Raw genomic sequence first — 25,332 nt, forward strand, 5'->3', positions numbered from 1 at the left:
TTTGTTTTTGTATGCGTCCACCGTTTCATATAGTTAATGGCACATACTTCACATTTTTTAAGTGCCTGCTCCTTTAAATGCTTGCATGCAGCAGCTACTGTACTTTCACCCCGCTCTCTTCCCCCCTTTCCATGCTCGATGTATCCAGGCCCCGGAAACAGCAGCTCTGGTCCTTCCTGCAGCCATTGAACATGTGGGACTCCTGTGACCCACATCACTCTTTACAGTAACTATCGCTAAGTAGGGTAACTGTTTGGTGTAACTGGGAGCCGGTTTTAGCAATATCAGCTGTTTTCTTTGTGCTGGGCAAGATAGAACATTTTGTATGCACTCCTGCCTGCACAAACCTTTTTTTTTTTTTTTAAATCGAACTTCCAAACATGTCGTCAGACGGTCTGGCACTAAGTGCGTTTTTATTTGTTGATGTTTATTTTTTGTTGTTGTTATACAAGCACCAATTCCAGCATACTTCAGAAGCCTGGTCTGCACTTCTGACCTGTGTTTCGTTTTGAGGGTGGTACCTACAGGAATATTTTACCCAGCAAGTTTAACAGGTGCATTGTAAATCCAGAGAAGTGCTGTTGGAATTCAGTGGCAGATGTGTGACATCGGGGTGGTGGTGAGCAGCCCCTCGTTGGGACAGAAGGTAGCATGGGCCCGCTCCCATCGAATCGACTCTTTTCACGCCCTTTTTAGGTCTCGCCTACGCAGTGTGCATGCGCTGCTTAGGAGACCTTTAGCCGTCGTGCAGCTCTTTTTGGAAGCACATACTCGTGCTTATGGTGGCATACGCCTTGCGGGTGTGCGCAGCGGCGTGCCACTAGCACAAGTATGTGCTTCTAAAAAGAGCAGGCCGCACGCGCACACACGCACGCCCCACTCTGTTGAATTTGTGCCGTTTCTTTCTTACTTGTTTTTGTGGTGCCTCTTTGTATCCGCTAACTACCCGATGTGACATAGATGCCTGTGGACATTAATCTCGCTGTGCCTCATTCATTATATGTGACGCTTTGAGATGCCATCATTTTTTACACTTTCAAGCGTCATAACATGTGTTGCTTTCTACAGCCATGTCTCTTCCCTCTTCCCATCTTCATTTGGTCACCCCCTTTCTTCACACAATCGCCCTTTATACTGCCCTGCCTCTCCCCTACTCTTCCTCTTTCGTCATATTACTCACCAGCACTCCTTTGCTCCCCTCACGCTTTCCTTCCCTTGCGCTTTCCCTCCTCCTTACCCATCCTTTCCATTTCCCCACTCACTCCATCACTCCTTGTCCCCAATTCTCCATCCACTCCCACCCTCCCTTTTACTTTGTCCTTCATCAACCAGTCTTCTCTCACTCCACGATCTCGCCTTCTACATTTTCCTCCTCTTCTCCAGCCATTCGCCACTTCATGCTTTATCTCTGCACCCTTTCTTCCTTCCATTTCCTCCTTCCTCCCTTCCTGATTCTACCCACCTCTTCTTACCGTCTCCATGACCTCTTTTATTTTATTCGTATTCCCTCCTCTCACTTTCTTCCTTCCTCTGTCTCCTCTCTTTCGCTTCTTCATCCCTCCTGTCAGTCGGGTTGTCCATCCAGAACCTGTTGTTCTAGGGAGGACCTAGCAATACCAAAGGCTGCTGTCATGTTCTCTCTACGGCTTCCGGGTTCTCGATATTGTACTCATGATTTCCTTGGCTGTCATTTGCCACTGGTGACCAAGCAGTCAAGGTTTACTCAAGGGGCGGGTTGAAGACCGGTTTCAGATGGAATATCACTAGCAAGTTCACACCTAATGAAGTTCAACGATCAAACCGGGGTATTATAGAAAATCAGTCAGAAACTATAGCAAAACCTCGAAGTCCCTAACCCTGACTGTCTATAAATATGAAGGTTGGTTTTTAATGCAGCATCACCCTATGCAGTGGTCTAAGTCATGTGGCACTGAAAAAAACGCAAAATAAATAAACATCAAAATACAATCTTCAGTTTACTCTTTGCCAGGCCCATTCTAATCAATGAACACATTTCTACCTCTCTCTCTCTACCTATCTCTACCTTCCTACCTTCCTACCTCTCTTCCTCTCTCTCTCTACCCCTCTCTCTCTACTTCTCTCTCTCTACCTCTTGCTCTACCTCTCTACTTCTCTACCTCTCTCTCTACCTCTCTAGCTCTCTCTCTCTACTTCTCTACCTCTCTCTCTATCTCCCTCTACCTCGCTCTCTCTCTACCACTCTACCTCTCTCTCTACCTCTCTACCTCTCTCTACCTATCTCTCTTTCTCTACCTCTCTCTACCTCTCTCTACCTCTCTCTCTCTCTGCCTCTACCTCTCTCTACCTTTCTACCTCTACCTTTCTACCTATCTCTCTACCTCTCTCTACCTCTCTCTCTCTACCTCTACCTCTCTCTACGTTCTACCGCTACCTTTCTACCTCTCTCTCTACCTCTACATTTCTAGCTCCCTCTCTCTACCTCTCTCTCTCTACTTCTCTCTCTCTACCTCTCTCCCTACTGCTCTACCTCTCTCCCTAACTCTCTAGCTCTCTCTACCTCTCTACCTCTCTCTCTCTCTCTCTCTCTCTCTCTACCTCTCGCTCTCTCTACCTCTCTCTCTCTCTACCTCTCTCTCTCTCTCTACCTCTCTCTACCTCTTCCTCTCTACCTCTCTCTCTACCTCTACCTCTCTCTACCTCTACCTTTCTACCTCTCCCTCTCTACCTCTACCTCTCTCTACCTCTCCCTCTACCTCTACCTCTCTCTACCTCTCTCTCCCTCTCTAACTCTCAATCTCACTCTCTACCTCTCTGCCTCTCCCTCCCTCCCTCTCTACCTCTACCTCTCTGTACCTCTTCCTTTTTACCTCTCTACCTCTGCCTCTCTACCTCTACCTCTCTCTCTCTATCTATCTCTCTCTACCTCTCTGTCTCATTACTCTCTACCTCTCTCTACCTCTCTCTACTGCTATCTCTCTACCTCTCTCTCTATCTCTCTACCTCTCTCTCTACCACTTTACCTTTCTCTAACTCTCTACCTTTCTCCCAACGTCTCTCTACCTCTACCTCTCTCTACCTCTACCTTTCTACCTCTCTACCTCTACCTCTCTACCTCTACCGCTTTGACTTTACCTCTCTAACTCTACCTCTCTAACTCTACCTCTCTCTCTGCCTCTTCCTACCTCTCTATTGCTCTCTATCTCTCTCTACCTCTCTCTAACTCTCTCTCTCTACCTCTCTCTCTACCTCGCTACCTCTCTCTCTCTACCTCTACTGCTTCAACTCTCTCTCTACCGCTCTACCTCTCTCTACCTATCTCCCTCTCTACCTCTCTCTCTCTACCTCTACCTCTCTCTGCCTCTACCTTTCTACCTCTCTACCTTTCTACCTCTCTCTCTACCTCTCTACCTCTACCTCTCTACCTCTCTCTCTCTCTCTCTCTCTCTCTCTACCTCTACCTCTCGCTCTCTCTACCCCTCTCTCTCTCTACCTCTCTCTCTCTCTACCTCTCTCTGCCTCTTCCTCTCTACCTCTCTCTCTCTACCTCTACCTCTCTCTACCTCTACCTCTACCTTTCTACCTCTCTCTCTCTACCTCTACCTCTCTCTACCTCTCTCTCAACCTCTCTCTCTACTGCTCTCTCTCTAACTCTCCCTCTCACTCTCTACCTTGCTACCTCTCCCTCTCTCCCTCTCTCTCTCTCTACCTCTACCTCTCTCTACCTCTTCCTTTTTACCTCTCTAACTCTGCCTCTCTACCTCTACCCCTCTCTCTCTCTACCTATCTCTCTCTACCCCTCTGTCTCATTACTCTCTACCTCTCTCTACCTCTCTCTACTGCTATCTCTCTACCTCTCTCTCTATCTCTCTACCTCTCTCTCTCTCTACCTCTCTCTCTACCACTTTACCTTTCTCTAACTCTCTACCTTTCTCCCAACGTCTCTCTACCTCTACCTCTCTCTACCTCTACCTTTCTACCTCTCTACCTCTACCTCTCTATCTCTTTAACTTTACCTCTCTAACTCTACCTCTCTAACTCTACCTCTCTCTCTCTGCCTCTTTCTACCTCTCTATCGCTCTCTCTACCTCTCTCTAACTCTCTCTCTCTACCTCTCTCTCTACCTCGCTACCTCTCTCGCTCTACCTCTACTGCTTCACCTCTCTCTCTACCGCTCTACCTCTCTCTACCTCTCTCTCTCTCTACCTTTCTCTACCTCTCTCTCTCTACCTCTACCTCTCTCTGCCTCTACCTTTCTACCTATCGACCTTTCTACCTCTCTCTCTACCTCTCTACCTCTACCTCTCTACCTCTCTAACTCTACCTCACTCTCTCTGCCTCTCTCTACCTCTCTATCACCCTCTAGCTCTCTCTACCTCTCTCTCTACCTCTCTCTCTCTCTCTCTACCTCTCCCTACCTATCCTTCTCTACCTCTCTCTCTCACTCACTATCTCTCTCTCTACCTATATCTCTCTTTACCTTTACTTCTACCTCTCTCTCTTCCTCTTTCTCAACCTCTACCCCTCTACCTCTCCACCTCTACCTCTCTACCCCTCCACCTCTACCTCTCCACCTCAACCTCTCTACCTCTCTCTACCTCTCTACCTCTCTCTACCTCTCTCTCTTCCTCTCTCTCTACCTCTCTCTATACCTCCAACTCTCTACACCTCTTTACACCTCTTTACACCTCTGTACACTTCTCTACACCTCTCTACCTCACTCTCTCTAACTTTGTCTACCTCTCCCTACCTCTCTCTACCCCTCCACCTTCCTACCTCTCTCTACACCTTCATCTCTCTCTCTCTCTCTCTCTCTACCTCTCTCTGTCGCTCTCTCTACCTCTCTCTCTCTCTACCTCTCTCTCTCTCTACCTCTCTCTCTACCTCACTCTCTCTACCTCTACCTCTTTATCTCTCTCTCTCTACCTCTCTCTCTACCTCTACCTCTCTACCACTCCACCTCTACCTCTCCCTCTACCTCTACCTCTACCTCTACCTCTACCTCTATACACCTCTCTACCTCTCTACACCTCACTACCTCTCTACCTCTACCTCTCTCTCTACCTCTCTCCACCTCTCTACACCTCTCTACCTCTCTACACCTCTCTGCACCTCTTTACCTCTACCTCTCTACCTCTCAACACCTCTCTACCTCTCTACACCTCTCTAGAACTCTCTCCCTCTACACCTCTACACCTCTCTACACCTCTCTACACTTCTCTACACTTCTCTACCTCTCTACAACTCTGTCCCTCAACCTCTCTATCTCTCTACACCTCTCTACCACTCTACATCTCTCTTCGTCTACCTCTCTAACTCTATCTCTAACTCTCTCTCTACCACTCTACCTCTCTCTCCACCTCTCTACCTCTCTCTATCTCTCTCCCTCTCCATCTCTACCTCTCTACCTCTCTCTACACCTCTTTACGCCTCTCCACATCTCTACACCTCTCTACCTCTCTACACCTCTCTACCTCTACCTCTCTCTACGCCTCTACCTCTCTCTACACCTCTATACACCTCTCTCTGCACCTCTCTACACCTTTCTAACTCTCTACCTCTCTACCTCTCTCTGTACCTCTCTCTACCTCTACCACTCTCTCTAACTCGCTCTACCTCTACCAATCTCTTTATTCCTCTCTACCTCTCTCCACACCTCTTCCTCTCTACCTCTCTACCTCTCTACACCTCTCCACCTCTCTACACCTCTCTATACCTCTCTGCCTCTCTACACCTCTCTACCTCTCTACACCTCTCTACCTCTCTCTACCTCTCTCTCTACCTCTCTCTCTAACTCTCTTTACCTCTCTCTACACCTCCACCTCTCTACCTCCCTACACCTCTCTACGCCTCTCTACACCTCTCTACATATCTCTACACCTCTCTACACATCTCTACACCTCTCTCGCTCTAACTTTCTCTACCTCTCGCTACCCCTACACCTCCCTACCTCTCTCTAGCTCTCTCTACACCTCCACCTCTCTACCTCTCCACACCTCTCCACACCTCTCTACCTCTCTACACCTCTCAACTCTCTCTCTCTCTCTCTCTCTCTCTCTCTCTCTCTCCCTACTTCTCTCTCTACTTCTACCTCTCTACCACTACACTTCTACCTCTACCTCTAGCTCTATACACCTCTCTACCTCTCTACACCTCACTACCTCTCTACCTCTACCTCTCTCTCTACCTCTCTCCACCTCTCTCCACCTCTCTACCTCTCTACACCTCTCTGCACCTCTTTACCTCTACCTCTCTACCTCTCAACACCCCTATACCTCTCTACACCTCTCTAGAACTCTCTCCCTCTACACCTCTACACCTCTCTACACCTCTCTACACTTCTCTACACTTCTCTACCTCTCTACAACTCTGTCCCTCAACCTCTCTCTCTCTCTACACCTCTCTACCACTCTACATCTCTCTACGTCTACCTCTCTAACTCTACCTCTACCTCTCTCTCTACCGCTCTACCTCTCTCTCCACCTCTCTACCTCTCTCTCTCTCGACCACTCTACCGCTCTCTATCTCTCTCCCTCTCCATCTCTACCTCTCTACCTCTATCTCTCTCTACACCTCTTTACACACCTCTCTACATCTCTACACCTCTCTACCTCTCTACACCTTTCTACCTCTACCTCTCTCTACACTCTACCTCTCTCTACACCTCTATACACCTCTCTCTGCACCTCTATACACCTTCTAACTCTCTACCTCTCTACCTCTCTCTACCTCTACCACTCTCTCTAACTCGCTCTACCTCTGCCAATCTCTCTATTCCTCTCTATCTCTCTCTACCTCTCTCCACATCTCTTCCTCTCTACCTCTCTACCTCTCTACACCTCTCTACACCTCTCTACACCTCTCTGGCTCTCTACACCTCTCTACCTCTCTACACCTCTCTACCTCTCTCTACCTCTCTCTCTACCTCTCTCTCTAACTCTCTTTACCTCTCTCTACACCTCCACCTCTACACCTCTCTACACATTTCTATGCCTCTCTCTCTCTAACTTTCTCTACCTCTCTCTACCCCTACACCTCTCTACCTCTCTCTAGCTCTCTCTACACCTCCACCTCTCTACCTCTCAACCTCTCTCTCTCTACACCTCTTTACACCTCTTTACACCTCTGTACACTTCTCTACACCTCTCTACCTCACTCTCTCTAACTTTGTCTACCTCTCCCTACCTCTCTCTACCCCTCCACCTTCCTACCTCTCTCTACACCTTCATCTCTCTCTCTCTCTCTCTCTCTACCTCTCTCTGTCGCTCTCTCTACCTCTCTCTCTCTCTACCTCTCTCTCTCTCTACCTCTCTCTCTACCTCACTCTCTCTACCTCTACCTCTTTATCTCTCTCTCTCTACCTCTCTCTCTACCTCTACCTCTCTACCACTCCACCTCTACCTCTCCCTCTACCTCTACCTCTACCTCTACCTCTATACACCTCTCTACCTCTCTACACCTCACTACCTCTCTACCTCTACCTCTCTCTCTACCTCTCTCCACCTCTCTACACCTCTCTACCTCTCTACACCTCTCTGCACCTCTTTACCTCTACCTCTCTACCTCTCAACACCTCTCTACCTCTCTACACCTCTCTAGAACTCTCTCCCTCTACACCTCTACACCTCTCTACACCTCTCTACACTTCTCTACACTTCTCTACCTCTCTACAACTCTGTCCCTCAACCTCTCTATCTCTCTACACCTCTCTACCACTCTACATCTCTCTTCGTCTACCTCTCTAACTCTATCTCTAACTCTCTCTCTACCGCTCTACCTCTCTCTCCACCTCTCTACCTCTCTCTATCTCTCTCCCTCTCCATCTCTACCTCTCTACCTCTCTCTACACCTCTTTACGCCTCTCCACATCTCTACACCTCTCTACCTCTCTACACCTCTCTACCTCTACCTCTCTCTACGCCTCTACCTCTCTCTACACCTCTCTACACCTCTCTCTGCACCTCTCTACACCTTTCTAACTCTCTACCTCTCTACCTCTCTCTGTACCTCTCTCTACCTCTACCACTCTCTCTAACTCGCTCTACCTCTACCAATCTCTTTATTCCTCTCTACCTCTCTCCACACCTCTTCCTCTCTACCTCTCTACCTCTCTACACCTCTCCACCTCTCTACACCTCTCTATACCTCTCTGCCTCTCTACACCTCTCTACCTCTCTACACCTCTCTACCTCTCTCTACCTCTCTCTCTACCTCTCTCTCTAACTCTCTTTACCTCTCTCTACACCTCCACCTCTCTACCTCCCTACACCTCTCTACGCCTCTCTACACCTCTCTACATATCTCTACACCTCTCTACACATCTCTACACCTCTCTCGCTCTAACTTTCTCTACCTCTCGCTACCCCTACACCTCCCTACCTCTCTCGAGCTCTCTCTACACCTCCACCTCTCTACCTCTCAACCTCTCTCTCTCTCTCTCTCTCTATCTCTCTCTCTCTCTCCCTACCTCTCTGTCTCTCTCTACCTCTCTCTCTCTCTCTACCTCTCTCTCTCTCTCTCTCTCTCTCTCTCTACCTCTCTCTCTCTCTCTACCTCTCTCTCTCTCTCTACCTCTCTCTCTCTACCTCTCTCTACCTCTATCTCTCTATATCTACCTCTCTACCTCTCCACCTCTACCTCTCCCTCTACCTCTATACACCTCTCTACCCGTTCTCTACCTCTCTCTACCTCTCTCTCTAACTCTCTCTACCTCTCTCTACACCTCCACCTCTCTCCACCTCTCTACCTCTCTACACCTCTCTACATCTCTACACCTCTCTACCTCTCTGCAGCTCTCTAGCTCTACCTCTCTACACCTCTCTACCTCTACCTCTCTACATCTCCCTACCTCCCTACACCTCTCTACCTCTCTACACCTCTCTACACCTCCCTACCTCTCTACACCTCTCTACCTCTCTACACCTCTCTACCTCTACATCTACCTATCTACCTCTCTACCTCTCTACACCTCTCTGCCTTTACCTCTCTACACCTCTCTACCTCTCTACACCTCTCCGCCTCTACCTCTCTAAACACCTCTCTACCTCTCTACACCTCTCTACTCTTCTCTACACCTCTATACCTCTTTACAACTCTGTCCCTCTACCTCTCTATCTCTCTACACCTCTCTACCTCTACCTCTCTAACTCTACCTCTACCTCTACCTCTACCTCTCTCTCTACCGCTCTACCTCTCTCTCCACCTCTCTACCTGTCTCTCTCTCTCTCTCTACCTCTTTCTACCTCTCTACCGCTCTCTAGCACTCTATCTCTCTCTACCTCTCCACCTCTATCTCTCTACCTCTACCTCTATCTCTCTCTACACCTCTCTACCTCTCTCTACCTCTCTACACCTCTCTACCTCTACCTCTCTCTACACCTCTACCTCTCTCTACACCTCTCTACACCTCTATCTGCACCTCTCTACACCGCTCTGCACCTCTCTACACCTCTCTACCTCTCTACCCCTCTCTACCTCTACCACTCTCTCTAACTCTCTTTACCTCTACCACTCTCTCTATCTCCCTCTGCCTCTCTCAACCTCTCTCCACACCTCCACCTCTCTACCTCTCTACACCTCTCTACCTCTCTACACCTCTCTCATCTCTTTACCTCTCTACATCTCTCTACCTCTCTACACCTCTCTATCTCTCTACACCTCTCTACCTCTCAACCAGTTGAATTCCGGGAAACCCAACCCATCAATATTTCAAATCTGTGCGTGAAACGTGGGTAGGCCGAGCCGTGCAGCTCAGAAAGGGATATTCTTTTCACTTAATTTGTATTTAATAGAATTGGGAAGCAGGAGAACAATCTCACCGTTGAGACAGGAATTCACATTCAGTGGCGACCGCTTTTGAATTGGTTTTAAAACAATTCAAAGATGGCTGCAGCGTCTACATGGGATGCAGTTGACCAAGTGTCAGCTGGAGCCTGATAGCACTGCTTGTACTTAAAAAAACCCAAAAAAAACAAGCATTAGCATAGCCAATACTTCTCCCCTGTGGGATCTTATAAGTGTTTAGTTATCAAGTACAATATCCTTGGTGCAACAACATCAAGTGTTGCATGGCTAAACACTATAAGGTCCCAAAGGCGAGACCTATTGGCTATGCCAATGCTTGTTGTCTGTGCTGTGTAAGTGAATCTGAAAACAGTTTTAGTGGAAGAAATTTGCTCTCCCGCAAACCTCTTGCTGGGAACGGTCTGGTGCTGTTCTGATTTCTGGTTTTCATTTTATTCCTTTTAGCATCTTTTGTGTTTTCCAAGCAGCCTCTCAGACAGGGAACAGAGCGGAAGGAGTGCTGGTTATGTGGTGGTTCCATTTTGTGTACATCTGTCAGCAGCTACTCCTGGATCATTTTAGTTTTTAGCTCCGCTACACACCACATGCGCTGGCCTCCACAATTTCACTTTGTGAAACAAGGCAACATTTTCAAGCCAAAACCCGGAGGTCTCTCTCTCTCTCTCTCTCTCTCTCTCTCTGTAGAAGCGTGTGCGCCCCCTTCTGAAATCCCAAAGTTACCTGGGGATGCGCAAAGTGTGCGCAAATGCCCTTTGCGTCCCCGGGGTATTTATTGTAATACGACCCCAGATTGGGGATGTCTCCAGAAAGAGAACTGTAATTTTCTGCAAGGTAAAATACGTCCATAGTATTATTATTTTTCTAATTGTGTGCTAAAAGTGCTCTCTCTCTCTCTCTCTCTCACTCTCTCTCTCTCTGCAGTCAGTGACTACACCCGCCTGCAAGGGGATGTTTCTCCCCCCCCAGAGGGTTGCTGTTAGGGGGCACACTCAGTGTGCCACCTAGAAGGTGGCACACTGTGAGTGTGTCCCATGACAGCTTCTTTGCCTCTGCACCCGCATCTGTAATATTTGCTTGGGCGCAGAGGCAAAGAAATGTCCTCATTTGCCTAGGGCACGCCCCCTATGCAAATGAGGGGACGCCACCTGATGGTGGTGCTGGTGCTTTAAGTGTTCCGGTGCTATTGGTATTACTGAAGGGGATGCACAAACGTGTGCGCCCCCTTCTGAAATCCGAAAGTGACCTGGGGATGTGCAAAGTGTGCGCAAATGCCCTTTGCGTCCCCGGGGTATTTATTGTAATACGACCCCAGATTGGTGGTGTCTCCAGAAAGAGAACTGTAATTTTCTGCAAGGTAAAATACGTCCATATTATTAATATTTTTCTAATTGTGTGCTAAAAGTGCTCTCTCTCTCTCTCTCTCTCTCTCTCTCGCTCTCTGTGGAGGATGCACAAGCGTGTGCGCCCCCTTCTGAAATCCCAAAGTGACCTGGGGATGCGCAAAGTGTGCGCAAATGCCCTTTGCGTCCCCGGGGTATTTATTGTAATACGACCCCAGATTGGTGGTGTCTCCAGAAAGAGAACTGTAATTTTCTGCAAGGTAAAATACGTCCATAGTATTATTATTTTTCAAATTGTGTGCTCTCTCTACAGAGAGAGAGAGAGAGAGAGAGAGAGAGAGAGAGAGAGAGAGCACTTTTAGCACACAATTAGAAAAATAATAATACTATGGACGTATTTTACCTTGCAGAAAATTACAGTTCTCTTTCTGGAGACACCACCAATCTGGGGTCGTATTACAATAAATACCCCGGGGACGCAAAGGGCATTTGCCCACACTTTGCGCATCCCCAGGTCACTTTGGGATTTCAGAAGGGGGCGCACCCGCTTGTGCATCCTCTTCAGTAATACCAATAGCACCGGAACACTTAAAGCACCAGCACCACCATCAGGTGGCGTCCCCTCATTTGCATAGAGGCGTGCCCTAGGCAAATGAGGACATTTCTTTGCCTCTGCGCCCAAGCAAATATTACAGATGCGGGTGCAGAGGCAAAGAAGCTGCCATGGGACACACTCACAGTGTGCCACCTTCTAGGTGGCACACTGAGTGTGCCCCCTAACAGCAACCCTCTGGGGGGGAGAAACATCCCCTTGCAGGCGGGTGCAGTCACTGACTGCACCTGCCTGCAAGGGGATTTCTAATGCTTCCTGTACTGTAAAAACACGCTCCGTGTTTTCACAATGAGTTTACTGCTGCCCTCGGGCAGCAAATTGACCATAATTGGGCACATTGTCATTGTTTGCACCCGGCGCCTGTTTTAAAAGGTGTGCCGGGCGCAAAGAATGACAATGCATAATGGGGCCTCCAAGACTTTTCCCAGTGTTTGCATTACTTCAGCTACAACAAATAGAGTATTTGCTTGTATCTTTGTGTGCTTTAGTGTGGAACTGGGAAACTAAGTTCGAGTCTCAGTGTCGGCTCAACATCCTGTGATTCTGGGCACATCACTTAATCTCCCCAAGCCAATACAATGTATGAGCTTGTGCAATGTAACTATTGGTCATGTAAAGTGCTTGGCTTTTGGTAGGGCCTGCACTGAATTTAAAAACTGCAGAAAACTCAAATAACAGGTAAAAACAAAGCCTTGATATAAGGAAAGGCACATAGATAACTATTTCCTGGCTGCTTTGTACAGCGTGAAACTAAAAAACCTTGATAAATCTCGCCTTCCCCACTTCCCCACTGTGCTCTTGGTCAAAAATGTTATTTCACCAATACACTATTTTCTTCATTATCGTGTATGAAAGGGCTTTCAAATATGTAGATTCAGAATACCAGTATCACAGAAGTACTTTTCCGTTCTGTGCCCTAATGTGCCTTATGAGGACACTTTTTTGAGTTTTTTAAGAAACTTTTCATAATTTACGTGTGTTGTATGTTTTACACAGCAAATATTTTCAAGGCTTGGCTGATGCACTGCCCTTCATCCCCTCCCATTTTGTATTTCTCAAATCCCCTATTCCCCCAATTGTGTTGCTTCTTGACATTCCCTCCAAATGCCATCCACCCCGTACTGTATTGTGCTGGCTTGGCCAACCTGTCCAGTAAATCAAAAAGTGTTATGTGGTGTACAGCGCTGACTATGGCCTAGCATTTTTTTTCATGACTTTCAGTCATGATTAACAGCAGCTGTCCTGCTATACAACGTGGCTAAAAGACATTGACCAAGACAATAACTGTTCCTATAATGAGAACCATTTGCTTTGACAATGATTGTTTTCAGGACGGTGTCGCTAAATCTTAGTACTCCAGTGGGATTAAAGTTGCAGAGCAGTTATTCGATCATGAAGGTTTTAGCACCTTTGCTGTGCTCTAGCGTGAATATGGGCTTCCCATAATGACTTTTTAAAATATCTCCTGATTCAGGTATGTAAGCAGGATCATCAGCAATTTTCCAGACCTCTCATCATATATACATTCGGGATACAGTAGACTTACTATTTAGATACTCTGTCATCTGATGACCACATATAACAAGCATTGGCATAGCCAATAGGTCTCGCCCTTGGGATCTTATAAGTGTTTAGCCATGCAACAGTTGTTGTTGCACCAAGGATATCGTGCTGCATAACTAAATACTTTGAAGGTCCCAAAAGCGAGACCTATTGGCTATGCCAATGCTTGTTTTCATTCTGTCTCTCCTCCATGTTCATTGTAAATGCACCTTGACACTCCCAATTTAACAAAAAATTATCGGAGCTGGGACGCAAATCCGGACAGAGATTTACTGCTAGCATGTCAGTCATACATCATGAGTGGGGCTGGGCAGGCTCGATGGTAGCACCCAGCAGATAAGTGGGCGCTGTGTTGATTAAAAAAAATACGGCACAAGCCTGCTGAAGCGGCCAGCATGTTACACGGCATTTCTTCCCCGCAACCTCTTAGGAGGGGCTGTGAAATACAGGCAGCAGGAAGGAGAAATGGAGAATGTGGGTGGAAAACAAGGAGAAAATATTAGCTATGGAGGAAAGCACCATAAGGGAGAATTAGAGGAGGAAGGAAAAGGGGGGAAATGAAAATTTCAAAGTGAGCAGGAAGCAAGAAAAGAAGAGAAACCATGGAAGAACACGAAAAGGAACAGGGAGGGGGGTGGGGGGAGAGGGCAGACGTTAAGGAGCCAAAGAGGACGTTGGGGGGGGGGGGGGCGGGGAGGGAAGCCTGTGGGAGGCTGATGCCTTTGATGTGAGACCAGTGAAGTGTGAACCAGTGGGCGGGGAGGCAGGAGCAAATGGAACCGTTTGAAGTCACGGCCTGCGGCCGTGATGGCAAATGCTGCTGGCAGGGGAAGCCTGTAGGGGGAGGAGAAATCCAAGTAAGGCTGTGTGCGGGGAGAGGGAGGGAGGCTGATGCGCGTGCTTGTTTGTTCACGTGATTCACGTGAACTAAAAAAAAAAACGCAGCAAAAAGCCCTTGGTTTGACGAGCTTTTTGAGCACTTGAATTCTCGCTCCGCTCAATGCGCTTGCGCGCATTGATAGGTCGCGAGACCTAAAAAGGACGATCTTGCACAAAAATGGAGCCTGTCCAGGCATTAGATAGTAAGGGTTCCCTCGAAATATTCGACTTCTCTGTCGTCTCCATTAACCTGATGGTGCAACAATTTAGAGCCCTCAGAGTGTTCTATCATACAGCACAGCAGACAGCAGAAAAGGTAGGTAAATGGAGTCTCAATAAGACTGGCAACAGTAACGGTTGCCCAAGGTTTGAATTATGTGCTGCAGACATAGGGGTCCATTAGGATGGCGGACGGATCGCCACCGCCATGCAGGCGGTGACGATCCGTCCGCCATCCTTGCCCGTCCGCCACCTTTCTTCTCCCCGTCATATTACAATGGCGGGGGGGACCGTGGCGGAGGGGAAGACCGTTTGCTGCTTTTCTGCGGCGGTCGCAAGGTGACCGCAGCGGAAAAGGCCTGATATGGTGGCGGTGTCTATCAGGCCTGGGAGGAATGCCTTTCCGTGGCGGCAATGCCGACATGAAAAGGCATACGGTTCCTGCTTTGGGGGCCCGTTGCGGACCCCAGGTTGAGGGGGGTGGGGAGTGCAAGTGGGGGGTACCTATGGTACCCCCCTGCAGTTGCATGCACAATGCGGCAGGCACCGCGTGGTGCCTGCCGCTTTGTGCATGCAAATGCACGAATGCATTTTTAACTTTGCGTCGGGTGCTGCTTAATGCAGCACCCGCCGCAATGTTAAATATACGGGATGTGACCGCCAGGGTGGCGGTCACATCCTAATTCCAACGGAGTGAACGCCGCTGCCCCTGCAGACGGTCCCTCCACCTCGGGGGTAGCGGACGGACGCAGGTCCGTCCTCCATCATAATCCACCCCATAGTTCATACATTTGCTGGTTGCCTCTCTTAACGCAATACTGGGACGATATAGCTCAGCATGTTTCTCAGTTCTTGCAGGCTGATGTATTTTATATTATTTTTATATTTATATTTTTGTATATTTCTAAAGCGCAAACAATCGCTCCGGAAGGAGCATCCTGGCGCTGACTGAAAATTGTGCAAAAGTATGAAAAACAGAGGGAAACTATATGAAGGACATTACTATATGAAGGACATGTACAGCTAAGTATTAGAGAAACTGTGATATGCTGGAAAGAAAACACGGTCCAATATATGTCTGTAGCTATGTCGGTTGTAAAGATCATAGCTCACTCATGTATTGCCAGGGAATGGAAGGATATTGCATTTCCCATAGTCTATCAGTGGTGGGCATTACTTGGTGCGAGACTGAGGGTGCAATTCTCTGGCTTAGGAGCCAAAATGCATAAATCTAATCTGATCACCCATCTCTTAATGTTAGAGACTTTTATGTGTTTCAATTCATTGATTTTCCACCCCTTTCATGGTTTATGAATATGTGATACGACTCATGATATATAGGGCCAGATGTAGGTAGGACTTATTTACCGATTTTTAAATACCGAATTTTACCGATTCGGTAATTAAAAATCGGTAAATAAGAATGGGGGACATGTAGGAACATCCAGATGTTCCTTTTACCAATTCGGTAAAAATCTGTATTTACCGATTCGGTAAATACCGACCGGTAATGGCCATTCATTCCTATGGGCTTTGCAGCCCATAGGAATGAATGGGCATTACCGATTCGGTATTTACCGAATCGGTAAATACAGATTTCCACAAGGGTGCAGGGGGTGTCACTTTGACACCCTCTGGCACCCCCAAAAGAGGCTCGGGTGCCATGTGGCAGGCATACCTTCCCTAAGGGCAGGTCTGCCTGTCATATGGCACAGGTGTGCATGCACACATGTGCATGCACACCGGATTCGGTATTTTACCATCAAATATATTTGATGGTAAAATACAGATTCGGTAAGGGTTGTGGGACTCAGAAGAGTCCCACCTACATATCAAAATTATCGAATAGGTAAAAATACCGATTCGGTATTTTACAGATTCGGTAAATTTACCGATCGGTAAATTTACCGAATCTGTAAAATATGTGGCCCTACATACCATTTGGTTAATACCGGTCGGTAACGGCCGAAAATACCGATTTTCGGCCGTTACCGACCGACCTACATCCGGCCCATAGAGTTTAGCTATGTATTTAGCTATTGGGAACTCTGATATATTTTGGTTCTTATACTTTATTTTTTCCTTTTTTGTTGTTTTTCTTTCTTTTCTTTCCTTTGCCTATTTTTTCTTTTCCTGCTGGTGTTTTCGCTTCTAATTTTCGAAACGTTTTTTAATGTGTTCTTGTACCACATCTGATACCAATAAAAAAAATCCTTAATACTTAAAAACAATAAGTCCATTTTATATATTTAACGTAATTATGGTGTACAGCTTGAAGAATTGAAAATGTACTTATGAAATTTAACAAAAATGTAGCTTTAAAAAAGAAATATTTTTTATCAGTTTTGAATGAATGTCAACTGTTAATTGCAATGTTTTACATTAATTAATGTACTACAGAACGTTGATCTCTGTTTTAAAATGTCACCTTTCACCATCACAACTTTGGCACATTTCAGAGTGTTTTTTAGTGACTGTGTATATGGATTTGCAGATGTGTGGATTTTTACTTTTCAGTTTCTTTATGCTATATTATACTAATTAGAACAACATTCAGATAGACATCAGTGTAAATATCACAAAACTTAACGTAACAAAAAGAAACAAACCTACCATTCCAGCTTCTTCTAGGGCAGCTTGGTTCTCTGAGGCATGCCCGGAGAGTGATTTTGATTTAATAACAAATGCACCAACCATGAATGGTGTACAGGCAAGAATTAGGAGAGTTAGTTGCCATCCGCAAACAAACGAGATTATAAATGCTGTCAGCAAGGTGGAGGTAGTCAGGCTGAATATAAATAGGCGGTCTCCAATTGCCTGGAAAGATAGAAAGCTTTAGTGAAATGGATATGTGTACCGTGTGTGATGTTTGGCTCGTTCCTTATTGATTGTTTAGGCATACCCCTTTAGCCTGAGATGCATCTGTGGCAAGACGTGTGATCCAAATTCCTACATCATTCCTTCGATCATCAAACCATCCAATTTCCTAGAAAAGCAAAAAATATAACTAAACATATTATAGGATTCATAGACACAGTGGTTCACTGCAGCCTTATAAATTCCATAACACATTCTAGGTTTACATAAATGTGTACGATTGGATGTTCTGGTTCGTCCTGATAAGTAGATGGTTAGGATCTTTCTGTTATGGAGAGAAGGATATCATATTAAACAGTGAAATTGAAATACTAAGTTGTATATGTCAAAATAGCTTTATTTGAGATGTACTCATAAAATCAAGAGAATAAAGCCTCCACAATGTATACAAATTTACAAAATAGTAAATTGATGTTTACATACATACAGTGATTTATGTTAAAAAAGCAAAAGCTAAGCAAATGGAAGAAGTAAAAATTCATCTCGACAACTAGAATAGGATAAAACTCATTACATATAAGATAAAAACTGTTAAAACAGATTCTGGTCAGACATGCTACATGGTCAGACTAGGCGGATCCCAATTTTCATTCAGAAAGAGTCAAACAAGTAGTCAGTTATCACAGCTTTGAGTTCTGCCTTAATACCCACACCCATCCCAAGTATTTGGCTACCGCTATTGAAATGAATGGTAAAGTGCTGGTGGATATGAGCCTTTCAGCTTCAGCACTTCTATTTGTGCCCAGTAATTTGCACATTGGGGTAAGCCAAACGTGCCTTGGGATTGCATATACAGGGCAGACAAACAAAAGATGAGCAATAGTTTCCTTTTGGCTCCCACAAGCAGGGCAGATATTACTACTTGCGCCAGCCCACCTAGAGGTCAGTGACTTACGAGGTAGAGATCCAGCTCTAAGCTGAAAATAAAGCTTCCTATCTCCAGGTTTGGTAGTAACGTCCCAGTATGATTCTAACCTGGGAGTAAGCTTTTCCCCTAAAAAGACCCCCGCCACAGTGGAAGAATCCGTGCCACTCCAGATGCGATATGCCGCCAGTTCCCAGTACTTCTCCTTTAGAACACTTTTAGATGGGAACGAAGCTACCGCAGGATTTTCCATCAACATTTGCATGCCCAATGCAACCACATCATTTCTGAGATCCCTTAGCCAGCTGATCTTGTGGAAACCATCAGATTTGATAAGATCAATGAACCCTGCGGCATAAGGGGGGAGCTCCGGTGTAGTCCAGAGCCTACGCCAATATAAAATAGGGCAAAGCTTTGCTACATCTGCGATTGCTTTCCTACCCAAGTCGTACCTGAGAAGCTTTAGTGGGGTACTCTGGGGAAGACCGGTGATACTGCGAAGGAACTTATTTTCAGAGAGGGTTGATGGCAACATTTTCTCAAACCCGCATAATTCTGCGCCATAAAGCGCAGAACTGAGAGCTTTAGCTTCATAGACTTGGAGAACAGACTTGATTGGTTTTGTTAATGACTTATTGTGCTCCAAGTTTAAAGCTCCCGCACATTGCCGGTGTTTTAGGGCAGCTATATCTATGTGATGGTCCCATTTGAGATCTCTTGCTAGATGGATACCCAAATAAGTAAAAGCCTTGACCATTTCAAGCGGTTGACCACTCATAAAAACCTTCCCTTTAAAACTATGATGCAGATTAAAAACTATAAATTTAGTTTTTGTCACGTTAACTTCCAAGCCACTGTCAGTACAAAACTCTTCAAAGATTACTAGGGCACGCTGTAAGCCACTTGGAGTTTTGGATAAGATTAACGTGTCGTCCGCAAACATTAAAATCAGAATCTTAGCGCCAGCTAGAGTGGGGGCATTTGTGTTTACTAGTGACATACGGCCAACTACTCCGTTGATGTACAGAGAGAATAGTGTAGGGGCCAATGCGCATCCTTGTCGCACACCACGCTCATCTGGGAATTGGGGAGTGACCTTTCCCTGTCTACCCCATTGGATTTTGGCATAATTAGCTTTGTGAAGCCTCATCATCATAGTTAAAATGTCATCATCAGATAGACCTAATTTTTTTTAAACAACCCATAACTGTGAACGGGGGACAAGGTCAAAGGCTGCAGGTAAGTCAACAAAGGCAGCATAGAGGCTGCCTTTGCCCAGTGTCATGATCTTCCAGTGAAGTAGAGCAAAACAGAAGACTTGATCGATAGTGCTAATGTATTTACGAAAGCCCGCTTGAAAAAGGGACAATATACTATTTTCCTCGACCCAGTCTAAAATTTTACTCAAGGTCATCCTCCCAATTACCTCTTGAATAGTGTCTATCAAACTGATGGGCCTGTAGTTTACCGTCTGCGCTTTATCACCTTTTTTGTACACTGGGATTATCACTGCCCCTTTCCAGGATACGTGGATCGGGGTGCTCTGGGCCACAGCATTAGCCAACAACAAGATATACCTGGCCCACCATACCTTATCATAGAGAAAGACATCCGCAGGGACCACGTCTGGTCCTGGTGCTCTTCCTCCAGCCTTTGCGTTAAGAGCCACTAGCACATCATTATCAATAAAAGCTTTGTCTATATAAAAAGCAAATCTAAAATGTTCCATTTCATTATCTAGAGGGTTACGCACATATTGCGGTCTAAAATAATTTACCCAGCCTTCCTGTGTGACGTGATTTTGGGGCGGGTCAGACTGGCCCCCCTCCCCCACTTGACAATATTCCAAAATAACCTAGTATCATTATTATCACTTGCCTCTTTAAGATCCTGCCATCGGAGCTCATCCCACAATTTATTGGCCTTATAGTACTTATTTTACTCCTGTCTGGCTAAACGGACAGCATCCAATTCCCCACCAATGATAGCTGTACCTAGAACGATTCTAGCATGCCTACAGTCATCGTTATACCACCTCAGTGGTTTGGGGGCAATTACCTTCTTAGTTTTATTTGGCATAAGAAAATGGGCCCTAATACAAGCGAAAAGACTGTCGTGCAGTTGAGTTACACAGCTCAGATCCTCTCCTGAGCTATTTACATGATCTAGGTCCAAAATGGCTTTGTCAGCTTTCTTGCTTATGTTATCCAGGGCCTTGGGTTAGTCATAACGCGCGACCAGTTAAGCCGGCGCATATCATTAGTAGGGATAATTTAAGGGGCACAAAGCTCGGTCACATCTACCCCTAGTTGTTCTGACTTCCACCATAGATGCATAACACACAGGGGGTTATGATCACTTTCCATATGGTCCTTGACCATCATGTCCACTATTGTATGCCAGAACTTCATACTGCAAAGGATGTAATCAATCCTGCTTGTACTACGCCCGTTGTCAAATGTATTCGCCCCAAACCTTTCTTTCAAAGTTCTGCCGTTTAACGCCCTCGGTCCCCTTTCATAGCAGATAGCATTAATCTGAATGACAGCCTCTGTCCACTTTTTTACGGTGTTAAGATCCAATTTCGGTACCCCCCCCATTGGCTATCCTCATCATCAATAAGGTACCTGTCGGGATCAGCCAAGGGCTCAAAAGTTGACTTTAGATCTCCCGCGACAACTACACTACTGTCTGCTGAGTGGAGTTCTAGGAGGGAATCCAAGGCCGCTATGACCTGGAACTTCCCCTCCAGGTCCCCCTCACGTAGACATTATGGATGTCCAAATAAGTCAAGGAGCCCAGATCTAATCTTATGAGCTGGATGTCATTGCTCTTAGAGGATAACTCTTTAATAGTAAACGGTAGTTGTTGACAGACTTAATAGTAAGAGGTAGTTCTTGACAGACCCAAATATTTAGACCACCTATTGGGCCCAATGTAGCCCCTTTAATTGCAGGAACAAAAAAGTTTAAATAGCCCTGGCAAAAGTGTGGTTCACACAACCAGGTCTCTTGAAAGACACAAACATCAAAATCATTGATGAATGTGAACCATTCCGGCAATTGTGCTTTGGGACCCAAGCCTGCTACGTTCCATGAAATTAACGTGCCCCTTCTAAAATTGTGGCCTATGGATGGTGGGGTATTTCCTTCGCTTAATGGGTTTGCACTGGGCTGTCTCTTTGGTCTTAAGTTAGGGCGGTTATTTGACTGAATTATGGTGAGGGCCACCCCCAAAGTGTTACTAGGAATACCGACACTGTCAGATTGATCTTCAACACTATGACTAGGTCTGCACCTTTTATCAGAAGTGTGAGTAACAGTTTCTCCCCTGCCAAAGTCCCCCACTGTAACACTAGAGGAACTTGAGGCGAGTTCAGCAGGGAGTCAATCAATGGTCTCCAACCCAGAACCTCCAGACCTACCCCATTGGCTTTGCCCAGAAAACAAGTGAGCCTTGGGTGGAGGGCAAATATTCCTTAACTGGATACGTGAATATGCTGGTGGACTAGTTCTAAATTCAAGGGCAAATACGTTTTCAGCCAGTAGCTCTGTCCGTAATGTTAGTTCAATGGAATCATATTGCTCAGAGGGGAAACGTAGCCTTCTTGCCTTAATAATGTCATCCCCGATTACCGAGCGGCACCCTCTGACATATTGTAGCCAATGAATAGCTTTATTGGTTAGGGAATCGGCACTCTCATTATTTCTGCCCGGAGCTAACTTGTGAACATTTTCCTTGTGTATTCCACTCATATATGGACTCTCCCTTCTAATAGGGGTCTTGTCTTTACATGCCATCCTATCGTTGGCGCTCCCCCTAGTGTCAGCAGGCAAATACTCCCGGTCAGGTATCTTCATCTGTTGCATTGACCTATTAGTTACGGATAAAACAGCATTTATCCTGAGCTAACATAGAAAAGTTATTTTACAATTAAATGAACAAATCACAAATCACTGTTATTTTCTTCTTTTTCTTTCTTTTATTTCACGTGATGAATGTTCATAAAAGTTTTCCTAGCCGACACGTGTTTCGTCTGAAATGGTGTTTATCCACAGACTTCTTCAAGGCTTAATTTATTCAGTTCGACCTGTTACGTTCTTGCTTGTTACCCCTACTGCAATGTCTTTTGGGGTTGAGATATCCCATAGGTCTATTCTCCACGTTCTTCTTGCCCCGACAAGGAACACTTTTTGTCGGAGACGAGATACCGTCACAGGAGGAAAATACCCGAGTGATACAGAATGGAGAGAGACTGACACTACCCTTTTATTTACGGGCATTTAACATTCATCACGTGAAATAAAAGAAAGAAAAAGAAGAAAATAACAGTGATTTGTGATTTGTTCATTTAATTGTAAAATAACTTTTCTATGTTAGCTCAGGATAAATGCTGTTTTGTATAATAGGGCATTGACTTGATCATGCCTGTTGTGTTTAGAGAGATGGCCTAAACCGTATCCTTGGAGCTTTCCAGATTTTTCTAATCCTGACAGTTATCACTGTGACCCAGCGCAATTGTAACCCAGCCATCAATTCCTATATTTGCTAGTTACGGATAAAGGTGGTTTATTTTGAACTTTCAGGGATGATGTGGGTCTACTTTCCTTGGCCACCTCATTATGAATGGGGATGGTTCTACGCCCGCCGGCCACTACCTTTTCCGTAGCCGTCAGGTTTGCCAGTCCAGGTTTCAAAGGGAAATAATTAGTGTTAGTTGCACTAATGTTAAACAAAGTGCGTGACCCCCCGTCAGGTGTAGGTCCTACCATGGCAGTTAGATTTACAATCAATATTTTCAACCTCATCCCTTAAAAGACATATTAAATTCATTTGGTCACAGATATCTTGTGAATCACTTCTACCCTTGTTACTTTGTGGAGTTTGGAGATCTGGAACATGACTTGGTAGAGAGTTTAAAACAGGGTCCACACCTATTCTGGTGGATTGTGATGTTTGTAAGACGAGACTCTCGTTGTGTATGTTCGCCAGGACAGAGAACCTATTAGTACACGGTACTGGTGGGTCACACACAGATGGATGGCTATTGCTAACTACAATAGATTTATCAGTACCCTTAGGTCCAATGGTCTTTCTCAATGGGGATGAGGACCCCCTTACATCAAATTCACTTCCCTTTTAACCCTTTTTGTTTTGGAAGGAACATAGCAGGGATAACATGGGATACATTATCCTCACATTCTACTCCCAAACCACCTGTATTCTGTTGAATAGTAGGCCCACCCTTATGTACGCTGTTTCCAGTAGTCATAATCGCCTCACACTCTTCAACAAGGCCATCAATATAGTCAAGGACACAATTAGAAGCAGCATGTCTAGTCATCCTTCTAGCCTTCTTCCCCTTTCACTGTTTAGAGGGATTAATGGTCTCAGATCCCCCCTCCCCCTTCCATTGACTTGCGCTTTCCCATACCAATGAGGCCCTAGCTTACTAAATATAAAGAGCCTCATATGATAACAATCAGCACTATTAGTCTTCAGAAAGTCCACTGTGAGTGACAGGGAGACTTTCAGCTGGCAACTGGGAAAAGCAATAACAATAGCAGGCAAACAGTACCTTCCTCGGTTCTTAGGATCAGTCCACACTTTGTTTAGAGGCGCCAGAAACTAGAAGACTGAAGATTTCAGGGGATGGCCCTGCCCTGGCTCTGACGGGCGCAGGACGGGCCCACCCTTGGCCTGAGCTTCGGCCAGGCAGTGCCCGGGCATGCCTGCGCGCGCCCCGCACACCGGGGGAGCTGAACTTCCTTTGAGGGCCTCCGGCGCCCTCTGGTGACGCGTGTCACTGGCGACCTGCTAGGCCCCCTGGGATGTGTAGTCCTCACGCGTGCAGAAGGCATGGGGAAGCTGATGGAGCTCGGGCGGCCGTCCCCCTCACGGCAGTGAGCTAAACAAGGTAAGGAGATCTGGTGTGGTAGCTGGTTGTAGCCGTTTCCCTCACGGCAATGGCAGGCTGAGTTGGCGCGTCATGCGCTGTGGGGGAGCCGCGCTTCCATTGAGGGCCTCCGGCGCCCCCTGGTGACTCATGTCACTGGCGACCCGCTATGCCCCCTGGGATGTGTAGTCCTCACGCGTGCAGAAGGCGTGGGGAAGCTGATGGAGCTCGGGTGACCGTTCCCCTTACGGCGGTGAGCTAAACAAGTTAAGGAGATCCAGTTTGCTAGCTGGTTGTAGCCATTTCCCTCACAGCAATGGCAGGCTGAGTTGGCACGTTTGAGTTGTATATGTTATGCAGTTAACCATTAAACACATTTCTTTTTATGAAATTTGAACTTTGTTCTAAATGCAGCAACATTATCTTTAAGGAAAATGGCCTACATTTTTCAAAAATGTTTTCTTTTACCCAAGCAGGCCGCCATCCCTGTGATGGCCATCAAATGGACGGACTTAAAATGTATGACCTGCATCACTGATATTCATGCTCTACTAGTCGCACAAATACTGGTTGCAATAGGTGACCAGACAGTTGTGAGCAGTTTGTAATGCATTTGGTTTCAGACTTGTGTTTTGTGTGGCTCTGTATCTCACAAAGAAATCAAATAGCATCTTCCTTGAGATGGGTCTCAGATGTCCCCAACAAAGAGTCAGAGACTCTGTGGAGGTTTCCTTTCTCATGATAAAATATAAACAGTTGCTGGTTCCATGCTCTGGCACAGAATTGTGTTTCTGTGCTTCAGAAAGAAGGCAGATATTGTGTTGTTCTCATGCTAAAACATATCAAATCACTGTCTGGCTCTTTGAAGGGGCAATGATATCAATCTCTCACTTTCCAATCCTTCTCTTAGAGAACCAATATGAAATTGTGAAGCTGCGTGAGGGTCAGAAATTGAACAGTTCTAGTCCAGCCTCTCACCACATGGGTCGTTTCTATGCTGAATTCTACACATTAGGTAAAGGGAGCTTCACCCTTAATGTTGTATATACTACAAACATGGATAGTGAAACCTTTGGATCTTTGACATCTGATCACACTCATTCCTAAAGTCAAAATACCCATTACATTGTGCCTTCTAGCAAATGTTCTCTCTGATTGAAGGGGAGATCAAAATCATAACCAACTTCATGTTGAAGAGATTGTGGTGAGTGAACACCAGTGTGGTCGAAGAGATACAGCAGGTCATCAGGAATTCTTCTACATAGATTATCACACCTCTTGTGGAGTGAGTGAAAAA

The 25,332-nt window shown here is 46.0% G+C and overlaps 1 protein-coding gene across 3 annotated transcripts in view; it reads right to left on the reverse strand.

Moving 5' to 3' along the window:
- Window positions 1-25,332, reverse strand: part of LOC144784709 (ATP-dependent translocase ABCB1-like) — a 916,046-nt gene that overhangs the window by 282,911 nt on the left and 607,803 nt on the right. For all 3 annotated transcript variants that reach the window (XM_078663661.1, XM_078663660.1, XM_078663662.1), the window contains 2 exons: window positions 17,300-17,383; window positions 17,011-17,214 (listed from right to left, as the gene is read on the reverse strand). In XM_078663661.1, the coding sequence (XP_078519787.1) occupies window positions 17,011-17,214; window positions 17,300-17,383 (288 nt within the window). The remainder of the gene's footprint in view (window positions 1-17,010; window positions 17,215-17,299; window positions 17,384-25,332) is intronic.

The sequence above is a fragment of the Lissotriton helveticus genome, chromosome 10 (genome assembly GCF_964261635.1).
Source record: "Lissotriton helveticus chromosome 10, aLisHel1.1, whole genome shotgun sequence".
Lineage (NCBI taxonomy): Eukaryota > Metazoa > Chordata > Amphibia > Caudata > Salamandridae > Lissotriton > Lissotriton helveticus.